Consider the following 11,408-nt stretch of genomic DNA (forward strand, 5'->3'; position numbering starts at 1 on the left):
GGAATTAAGAGCTGGCTTTGTTAACATGTTTTCGACTAGAGCCAAATAGGTAGTTTAAGAATACTAGCATTTCATCTTCCAAATGTTTATAATTATTACGGAATTTACATTTGTTTATATGTCAACAGTAGAATTTAATTTGATTTGATCCATTATAAATGGTTTCTGAAAGCCTGCGACTGTAGATACAATAGGTTTGTTTATAAATAAATAAATCTTCTGTTACCAGTCACGATTTTTCTTTATTTTACTATTCGCACGACGCATTTCCAGAAATAATTCCCATTTTCAAGTGCGTTTTTTAATGTGTGTTAAGCCATTTCTTTTGATGTTGTCAGTGTGTGTGTGTGTCTGCTTCATTTTGTTGACTTTTAAGTTTTCTAATGGTCCATTTGTGTAGAGTCTCACACACACTTAACATCACACACAACTTGTACACTTTACACATCGAAAATATCTTATATAAGAGTCTCACACACAACTTGTACACTTTACACATCGAAAATATCTTATATAAGATATGTGTGATGTTAAGTGTGTGTGAGACTCTACACAAATGGACCATTAGAAAACTTAAAAGTCAACAAAATGAAGCAGACTCGCACACACTGACAACATCAAAAGAAATGGCTTAACACACATAAAAAAAAACGCACTTGAAAATGGGAATTATTTCTCGAAATGCGTCGTGCGAATAGTAAAATAAAGAAAAATCGTGACTGGTAGCAGAAGATTTATTTATTTATAAACAAACCTATTTTATTTATAAACAAACCTATAGTAGAATTTAAGTTAGAAACAATTACTGATTTCACCCTATAATGAAAGTTACTAATTAGGAATAGTCAAAATAAATTATAAAAGCAATTATCCCTAAAACTAGGCACAAAATTAGTTCTGGTGTTGTATTCTCTAAAACTGAGGCCCAATCTTTACCTTTTATGAAAATGCAGATTATGTTAATTATAATTAAATGAAAAATGAATTTTAAGGAGGCAGATCGCAAAACAAGAGGGGAAGTAAAAATTATCACAGCTTGCTTCATCACACAGTCAACATAAGGAGTTGGCCACATCATAAAAGGCCGTTGCTCAAAGCAGTATATGAAGTTGGATGCCTTCAGTGGGCCAAACAACACAAACTAGGCAGTAGCTGACCAGGGGCACATATTGTGATTCGACAGGTTGCGATTTTCCCTCCTCTCAGATGAGGTTAGGTGTCGAGTGCATTGTTGGTTGGAAGAGGTGTTTATCTCGCATCATGTGTGAAGGGCTGTAGTTAGAGCCAGAGCTGGTTCTGTAGTGTTGTGGGAGCATTTTATGTACCGTGACTTGCGTGCTCTCGTGAACTGAGGTGACTATCTCGACAAGGTGTCAGTAAAATATGAAATCTCACCTCCATGATAATTAAAATAAGCACAACATGGTGGTTGTCATTTAGGATTACCTCACCAATGTACAGCTAGAGCTCTAGCATCACACATGCACCGCTTGAGCTAAGGAAAGCTCCTGGCTAACAGGGCACTAGGAGTATGTGCCAGGAGGGTGCGCTATAATGAATGAAACTTTTTCTTGCTAAACTTGCTTTAAATATTAAAATTATAACATTAAAACCAGATCATAATTAGTTGTGTGCATATTTGAAGTGAACAAAATGGCAACAAATAATAGGTTACCATCTAAAATAGGTGTAAAAATCAAATTACCTACAACAGTCAGTAACAAGTTTCTTACTATACCTTTTCTAGGAAAAGTATTGTCCAGGATAAGTCCGCTGTTAAGTAAGAAATGTTGCTGAAAGGTTGTTTTCTCTGTAAACAATAGCCTGAGACAAAAAGTAACCTACTCTATCAGAATGCAAGAATGTTGTTTCACAAACTCTGGCATTTGTAAAGTTACATGTAATGGTTGCCCTAACTGTTATGTAGGACAGACACAGATATCATTTAAAGGAAGATATAAAAAGGATCTGGTAAGTAAAACTGGGGAAAATGTGTACAGTTCTATTTTCACAGAACTTCTGCTTCTTGCTCAACACCCACTGCGGAGACTAGAAAACTTGGTACTTTTGCATAAAGAAAGTATAGGTTACAGGTATGACTTGGTAGAAGAATTATAGATTCTTAAACATTTTACCCACAAAGATGGATCTATTTTGCAACTCAAAAATAGGAATTTGCTAGATAGTTTCAGACCACTACTTTCATTAACGTAACAAAGAAAAGGCTCGATCTTCCATATGACTATAGGGTATGTCATTTTCCTTACCTGTTAATGCTAATGGTACTTCGGTTTCTTCTCTGTTTTGATGTGAACGTATTCCAAGAGGTTTGATGTTCAGTTTTTCAGACATGTATATGTGAGTTTACACTTTTACCGTCTTCCCTCCACCCACTACCGCGACCATCTCTCTATTTGTTCACATTTTATTATTTTTAAATATGTACACAGTGTGAGCTGGTTTTTAATGTCTTAATTTTAATTTTAACGTTTTAAGCAAGTTTAGCACGATAAAGTATCATTCATTATCGTGCACCCTCCTTTCGTATACTACTAGTGACCTCTCCTGCCAGACTGCCAGAAGCTTTACTTAGCACAAGCATTGCTTATGTGACACTTGCAGCACAAGCATTGCTTATGTGACACTTGCAGCACAAGCATTGCTTATGTGACACTTGCAGCACAAGCATTGCTTATGTGACACTTGCAGCACAAGCATTGCTTATGTGACACTTGCAGCACAAGCATTGCTTATGTGACACTTGCAGCACAAGCATTGCTTATGTGACACTTGCACACTAGCTCTACATTTGTGAGGTAATACTAAACGATAACCACCATGTTGAGCACATTTTAATTTATTATAAAGCTGAAATTTTATGTATTACTGACATCTTTGGCTATGTTTTAATGTATCTTTGCCACAACATGTCAGTTGTTTCCTTCTGAAGGAAATGTTTTTATGAACATTCAAACCACGGTCAGGAGATTGAACCTTTCCACTCAAACGTCGAGTGGTGCTCGACATTGTGAAATTTGTTTCCCTGCAAGCCTCATTTAACAGTTTTTTTTTTTTTCAGCTCTCACATGCTCAATTCTCAATTCTGACAGTAGTAGGCATTAATGGTGCTTAGTGTTGCCATCTAGGGAAACCTGTGTTAACTCGGTGTGAAACTGTAGCAGTTGTTGAAAGGAATGTTGGAAGTACTATGCTCAAGTTTGCATGCGTGCAATGGCTGTGATGTGATGTGATGTTGATGATGAGTGTTTCATTTCTAAACCATTTTAGTGAAGTTCACAATGAAAACTGTGAAAATGTGCATTTTTATAGTGATTCAGCATAAGATTCGTGGCAAATGTGGAGCAAAAATACTCTGAATTTACAGATTTTCCTTTTGACTATGCAAAGTATTGTTTTATCACTGAAACTGGTAATGTTCCATCATTTCCGGTTGATTTCTTTCAGTTAATTTTTACAGACAACCTATTTCAAGAAATTTAAGACCAAACGAACAGGTATGCCATGGCCAAAATCGTAAAGTGACATCACTTGCACAAGAGCCTGTGTGGTGGGACTGGAGAAATATTGCCAAGGAAGAAACGAAACGCTTCCATGGTGTGCTCCTGAATATGGCATTAAAAAAATGTAAGAACTTGCTTGACTTTTTTTCAAGAGAATGTTTACAATCATCTGACTTCATTTCAGACTATAATTGCAAATTTTCTGGTCACTTCGTGTTTCTGGTCCAGAGGGTGCTGCACATATCAACACTCAGGTTCAGTCACGTCTGACTAAAGTGAAGAATATGTTGGATTATTTGTCTCACTAGTTTCCAAAATTTGTTGGCCATATAAGTATTTAGCTATAATTCTTCAAGCTTTCCCGGTGAGGAGTTATCTTGATTAATCGGTTTTCTGCCAGTTATTCGCATCTCTCCTGCACGATATTTCAACTGTGTGACTTGCAGTCTTCAGTTGCTGTCTGATAGTGACTCCAGTGTGGAATGAGTCCAGTATTTATGCCTATATTGTGCTAGGTGTTCTCCCTGTGGTCCACGCTGTGTCTGGTGCTCTGTCTGTGGTGTGCGCCGACCCATAGCAATGGCTGTAACATTTTCTTATAGCCGCGCTATTCCGAACGTTGTGTAAGTACTCTGTGGTTATTATCCGTTGTCAATGTAGCTGAATTAAGTTGTGAATCGCGTCCAAGCTGTGCTAGACATTTTATCTTCCGATTGTCATCATTTGAGTCCTTCCGTGAATTAGGACATTCTGCTACTGTGCTGTGTCGTGTTAGGTTTTCCGTCCGAAGTTCTGGCCCCCCAGGAGCGGCTGCAGTGCTATTTTCAGGCCATTTGTGTTCAAACTGTCGCTCCAGACTCTGAAGAGATATTGTGTCTGTTGCCTGAGGTGCCATTTCACATATGTCCTTTGTTATATGTACTGGGCTGTTATCTGTAATTCCCTCCTTATACTTGTGTCCCTTGGGGGTATGGATGTTGCCTACATTGCGGCTTCAGAAGATAGAGTGTTGGGTTCCAAGCCGAGCTCAGCTGGAAACCGGTGTCCCAGTTAATGAGATTCTCCGCAACCTTAATCTCAGTAGATTCTTTGATGACGGTGTCCCAGTGTCTCGATGTTTGTGTTAAAATCTTGGCATCGTTATACTTCATAGAATGATTGAGTTCTAAACAATGCTCGGCAATCGCTGACTTGGTTGCCTGTCTGTCTTGTGTGCCTCTGGTGCTCTTTGCACCTGATGTCAACAGTCCTGGTCGTCTGGCCGATGTATGCCATACCACATTCACACGGTGTGTGGTAAACGCCCGGTTTCTGTAGACACAGGTCATCCTTCACAGTCTCTAGCAGAGCCTTAATGTTGGCAGGTGGATGGAACACGCTTTTAATGTAATGTTTGCGGAGAATTCTACCGATCTGGCAAATGTGCAACCTTTCACGTTTCTTCTTGTATCTCCTCAGGAACCCCTCATAGGGAAACGGGGTGCAGCACCTTTTGAAGATCCTGAGAAGAATGCCTGTTTTTGTAGAACATGGATTGTAGATGTTCTATCTCCATCACCAAATTATCCGGATCTGACAGAGTTCTTGCCCAGTGAACCGGTGTTCTGAGTGCACCATTTTTCTGTGCCAGGAAACCACCTAATTATGTTCTCAAATACTAAAATTTTATCAAGGTGCAATTGTTTCTGTGCTAGGGATCAAAGAGAGTTCATACTTACTTGTTAACAGGAAAACAGCCATACCAAGAAGAGGAGGAGGACTGAAATTAGACAAGTTCTGGGACTTCATAGTAAATGACGCAAGCAATTCCCTCCCGCCGTACAGATTTTGTAATGTATGTAGATTCTGTAATGTGTGTTGACACAACTCTCCAGTCATCTTTTACAGCTGTCAGACAACGTCACGACACGGCTGTAGCGTGGCTACAGTTGAACAGTTTTGTAGTTTCGGCTAGCCGAGCGTGTTTGCTGTGAAGAATTGACCATTTTTGCCACCACGAACACATACAATCTCACCCACAGTAAGAGACAAAACGTTAGCTACAAAATTAAACATTAGATCATAGTGTGATCCCCAGAATACCAACCTAATCTACAAATATAGTTACACTGTGAGAGCTTCCTCATGGTGTGTGGTAGACGGTACTTCTGTTGCCACTGTTCCATTCCTGCAAAGAAAGATTGTCAATAAACCTCAGAATGAGCTCTAATTTGTTGTATTTTCTCATTGTGGCTACAGGAGGAAGTAATATGTTGACAGACTCTTCTTGAAATGTAAGTTCTTGCCATTTCAATAGTCAGCCTGTCGGTTATGATACTGCCTCCTCTTGTAGCGTCAGCTGCTGCAGTTTGTTGAGCATCTCTTTTCTTCTCGCGCCAACTGTGCAACCTGTGAAGAAATGCACAACTCGTCGTTGAACCTTCCCGATCTCTTTTATTAATCCTGCCTGGTAAAGGATACATACTCATATCAAACAGTCAAGAACAGTTCTTAACAAGTGTCTTGTCAGCCACTTCTTTTGTAGGTGAATTACATTTCCTAAAGATTCTGGCAGTGAATCTCTGCCTGGCTGATTTTCTTTTTTTTTTTTTCCCCCTACCTCCTTTTCTTATGTGGGCATTTCACTTTGGTCATTTACGCCTAAGTATTTTATGGTAGTTACTGTTTCCAGTGATTTATTCAAACAGTATAATTGAACAGTAATAGATTTCTGTGCCTGTTTGTGCAAAACAAGTTTAATTTATTTAGGTTCAGCATTAACTATTAGTCCCTGCACAAATCTTCGGTCCTCGGCAGGCTTTCACGAATTTCATTGCAGTCTTCTGGTTTGCAACTTTACTATACGGACAACAGTATCAGTTGCAGATAGCCTTGTGAAGTCTCCAGCATTATCCACCAGATCACTAATATAAATTGTAAATAACAGTGGCTCTATGACATTCGCCGATGACATTGTAATTCTGGCAGAGACAGCAAAGGACTTGGAAGAGCAGTTGAACGGAGTGGATGGTGTCTTGAAGGGAGGATATAAGATGAACATTAACAAAAGCAAAACGAGGATAATGGAATGTAGTCGAGTTAAGTCGGGTGATGCTGAGGGTATTAGATTAGGAAATGAGACACTTAAAGTAGTAAAGGAGTTTTGCTATTTGGGGAGCCCCGAGTTTCGACCACTGCATTTTCGTACATTATCCAACAAAGTAAATACAAATTCTGTGTTGTTCATCTTCCAATGTAGCAGCATTTCGATGTACTATGAAAATCCGACTGGCAAGACTGTTTGGGATGTTTGTCAATATGGCCAACTCTACGTTCTGAATTTTTTCGTATCTGTGAGAAGAGATGGTTGCTAATAGGAACTTTTATGAATTGTGAATCACATGCAGTATTCTCTTCACCATAAGAATAATAAGAATATAAACATTTTGCCATGTATTCTTTCGTGTTTGCTGCTATCTCATTTAATAATGCCTAATAAACTACGAAACTAGTGTGAGACAACAGCAAACGTGGAAGAATACACATATCATGTCATGTATATATTCGTATTATTCTTATGCCTAATAGCGATACAGTCAGAAATCAAGCACAGCAATTGACTAGATTTTTAAACCTAAGATGACTCTAATTTCTGCGTAGAATGTAATGAACGAAAGAGGCGTATGCAAAGATTTTCAAACGGCGAAAAATTTTAGCTAAACTCTCGTTCAGAACATTTTCTATCATACACAGTCTATTATTTGGTTCTTGTTAATCATTATCAAAGAAAGCAGCAGTGTAAGTAACAACAAATAGCAGTCTCTTGCCATTGTTTCGCTAATGAGACAATTCCTCTTTTTTTTTTATCGTAAGCGGCGGTAGCGCGCACAAAAGCAAGCCATGTTGCGAGCGGCGACAGGTCGTAAACACACATTATCAGAATGCGACAAACGATGCATGACACAGTACAGTAATGCATTTTCAGCTTACAGTGGCGTAAACACCTATAACAAAGAAAACGGCACTTATCAGATCAAAGCAAAATAAGCAATCGATTCAAATCAGACGAAGCACCTGAAAAAGGAAGGGTACCCGTATAAATACTGACGGAGCACCTGACGCATAGCAATGGCTACCTGGTAAAGCTTAACTGCTAAACTTACGACTCGAACCAAACTACTGTAGCTGTATCGTCATTCATTCGACCTAAATTGTGTCTCATATTACAATTGACCAACTTTGTTTCGATTTGGAGGTGCGGCCTAAAACTTTTCTCCTCCTTGAATTTCGATTCTCAAATTTCAGATGCGGCTTGGATTCGAGAATTTTTTTTTTTTTTTTTTTTTTTTCCTTCCTTGATTTCGAGTCTCATTTTTCAGATGCGGCTTAGATTCGAGTGCGGCTTAGATTCAAGTAAATACGGCAATTATTGATAATATAATGTAAATGGATAGATAAAAAATCTACTCGCTGAGCCATGGTAGGGGAAAACACACACACAAGGATTTAACTTTTACAAGCTTTTGGAGCCAGTGGCTCCTTCTTCTGGGAGAAGAGTTGAAGGGGAAGAAGGCGGCAGTTGAAGGAAAAGGATTGGACTTACCAGGTGGGACGCTTGCCCTGTCCGGTAAGTCTCCCCTGACCCTGGGTTCTGGGTGACTTTTGTGAACTGTACTCCTTTGCCTAAACCTTTTCCTTGACCCCTCTTCCTTCTCCTTCAACTCTGCTGCCAGGAAGAGGAGCCTCTGGCTCTGAAAGCTTGTAGAACTTAAATCCTTGTGTGTGTGTGTGTGTGTGTGTGTGTGTGTGTGTGTGTGTGTGTGTGTGTGTGTGTGTGTGTGTGTGTTCGTTCCCAAACCACCACTTGGTTGAGTAGACTTTAACATTTAACTATCCATTAACATTGTAGAATTGCTTTTGTTATTCAACACCAATTTGCTAGATCATAAATTACTAAATTTTTATTATTATTATTATTTAACAATCAGGTTTTTTTGTGACATAGTAGTATTACTGTTTCTCAGTTTTAAATTTGTTATATCAGATTTCATTTTCTCAAATATTAAAATTTATTTCATTATGAGATTTTAATAGTTGCCAACATCAGTTCATTTAGCATTGATTGGATTATGAAGTTAATTTTACCTTTCATATTACTTTTAGAATTTATGAAAAATTTGAAATTTAACTTAGGTAAACAACGGTTTTCCCCACATATCCATATTTTATTTTCGCCATTGCTACATGTAACACTGCAGTAAGGATAAAATTTTGTGAAGAATAATCAAAGTTAAAAAATATCTATGTAAAATCAAATGGCAATGCAGAGGCAGAGGACATAAATTACATAGATGAAATATATATCAGGTTTTATATTAGTGCTGTGTATTACGTTATTCAGTACTGCTGAACACTGGCAGTTACATTAATACGAATATAAAACGTCTTATCATTACCAAATGACTTAATGCCATCTCTGCAATTTTTCAGGTTTATCCCACAAGGCCAGGGTGGTTGTACTATTCACAAATGTGCCACCATAAGCACCAGAACAGACGAGATACAGTGTAGTGACAGTAATCGCAGTGGCAGCCGGAAAGAATGTGACAGGAATGAAAGCAATACGCACCTACTCTCAGGCCAGGTGATGGGCTTTGAGAGGCAGAGGAAGCTCGGGACCCATAAAGACAGCTATTCCGCTACAAGTACTGTGTTGAGCGACAGATCCTGCAAGGATGCCTCGGACGCAAATTCGAACTGCTACCAAGTAAAAGACAGTTGCGAGAGGCTCTCCCCGCCGACGAACGGCAGTGTCGTCGGGCAGCCGTCACTTCTACCTGACGGAGGTGACACCTACACGTGCGACGTCTGCCGGGAAGTGTTTGTCGACAAGAGGGTCTTGAGGACCCACGTGCAGCAGCACCTGCTGAAATGCGACATCTGCCACAAGACCTGGAACGATGCCAACAGCCTCGAGTTGCACTACCGGACACACACGGGCGAGCGGCCCTACTGCTGTGACACTTGCGGCCAGAAGTTCTCGCGCAGAGATCATCTGAGGCTGCACAGGCTGCAGCACACGGGTGTGCGTCCCTACCGCTGCGATACCTGCGGCAAGGCGTTCTTGCGCAGCAACGGTCTGAGGCAGCACTCGCTGCAGCACACGGGTGAGCGGCCGCACGAGTGCGGCGTCTGCCACAAGCGGTTCACCTACGGCAGCAACCTGGCGCAGCACATGCGCGTCCACACTGGAAAGCGACCCTACTGCTGTGACACTTGCGGCCAGACATTCTCGCACAGTGGTCAGCTGAGGCTGCACTCGCTGCAGCACACGGACGAGCGTCCCTTCCGCTGCGATACGTGCGGCAAGGCGTTCTCGCGCAGCAATAATCTGAGGCAGCACTTGCTGCAGCACACGGGTGAGCGGCCCCACGAGTGCGGCGTCTGCCACAAGCGGTTCACCAACGGCAGCAACCTGGCGCAGCACTCGCGCGTCCACACGGGTGAGCGGCCCTACCGCTGCGACTACTGTAGCAAGTCGTTCACACAGAACAGGAACTTCAAGGTACACCTCCGTATGCACACGGGTGAGCGGCCGTACCGCTGCGACACCTGCGGAAAGTCATTTACGCGAAGTAGAAGTGTGAAAGTGCACCACCGCCCGCACACGGGTGAGTGGCTGTACGCCTGCAATGCGTGTGGCAAGGCGTTCGTCAGTGGCGATACCTCGCAAAAACCTGGGCGCGTCCTAATGCGAGAGGAGTCCTGAGACTGCACCGCCTTTGAGGAGCGCTTTGCACGCAGGACCAGTCTGAACCGGCATTTGTGCCTCCGTACTATCAGAAATACCACCAAAGATGTTGTGCCGACAGAGTGAAGATGAGTTTTTATAAACTTGCTGTGCACCTTACAATTTCACACTGAAACATCCCCATTCTAATCATTACTGTTGTAAGAGGAGTCCCACAATAAATTCAAATCACACCACATTAATTATTTGCAAGTGCTTCAGGAAGAATGTGAAGCTTATTTGCAGGTTTAAATTTTTTTAGACCGTAATGTGACACATTGTACTTAATTTCGTACGTTCAGTCCTCTTATAATATTAGTGGTCTGATCTGCTTACTACTGAAAACAAAAGTAAAGAGTACTTTTTATTTTGAATATTACAGCATCTAATTTTGTTTTGTATGACTGGTTAATTGTTAAATAAAACTCAAATAGCACTTTAAAATTCATTTCCACATTTATTGCTTTAAACTTCCACAAAACCCTATTCACGTAGTGTTCTTTCGTAACTACTTGAACTGAACTGCCAGTACTTTTACTGGCCTGCAGTGTACCCTGGTGGCAGGTATGTACAGTTTACTTGTTCGACAGAGGCAACCACCTAAGTGTAAATTTAGTTTGAACGATATAAACCAGTACATTCATTATAGACTGTAAAATTTTTATTGATTTACAATTAAATCATTGTGGTGCCCATGACAAAATATAAATTCAACTTCTGTACTTAAATTTAATACATGTTCCTTCTTTTAAATAAAAATTTACATCACAAGTGTTCTTAACAATTAATTTTACAAAATGTTCATTTTAAACATAGTTAAATTATAATTTTTCTTCCCACCAGTTGTTGTGGTTTCTTATTACAGTTCATATTATTTTATATCAAGTTTGTATTTACTGAAAATGATAAATATGGCATTTATCTAAGTTACAAACAGTTATACATACAATTTTGCTGAATTTGGTAATAGATTGCATTAAAGTAATTTCGATATTTGCATTTGTTTACGTATTGGATCTGATCAGGGTTGGGTGATATACAAAACCAGTGTATTGTGTACAACAGTACCTCCATCACAGTCTGTTACATTACAACACTGTGAGCCCCTGGGCAGGGCT

At 40.1% G+C, this 11,408-nt stretch overlaps 1 protein-coding gene across 1 annotated transcript in view; it reads left to right on the forward strand.

Moving 5' to 3' along the window:
- Positions 1-11,061, forward strand: part of LOC124719978 (zinc finger protein 135-like) — a 65,818-nt gene extending 54,757 nt beyond the window's left edge. The window contains exon 7 of the mRNA XM_047245201.1: positions 8,991-11,061. Within this exon, the coding sequence (XP_047101157.1) occupies positions 8,991-10,269 (1,279 nt within the window). The 3' untranslated portion in view covers positions 10,270-11,061. The remainder of the gene's footprint in view (positions 1-8,990) is intronic.
- The last annotated feature ends 347 nt before the right edge of the window (positions 11,062-11,408 follow it).

Source organism: Schistocerca piceifrons, chromosome 11 (assembly GCF_021461385.2).
Source record: "Schistocerca piceifrons isolate TAMUIC-IGC-003096 chromosome 11, iqSchPice1.1, whole genome shotgun sequence".
In the NCBI taxonomy this organism is placed as follows: Eukaryota; Metazoa; Arthropoda; class Insecta; order Orthoptera; family Acrididae; genus Schistocerca; species Schistocerca piceifrons.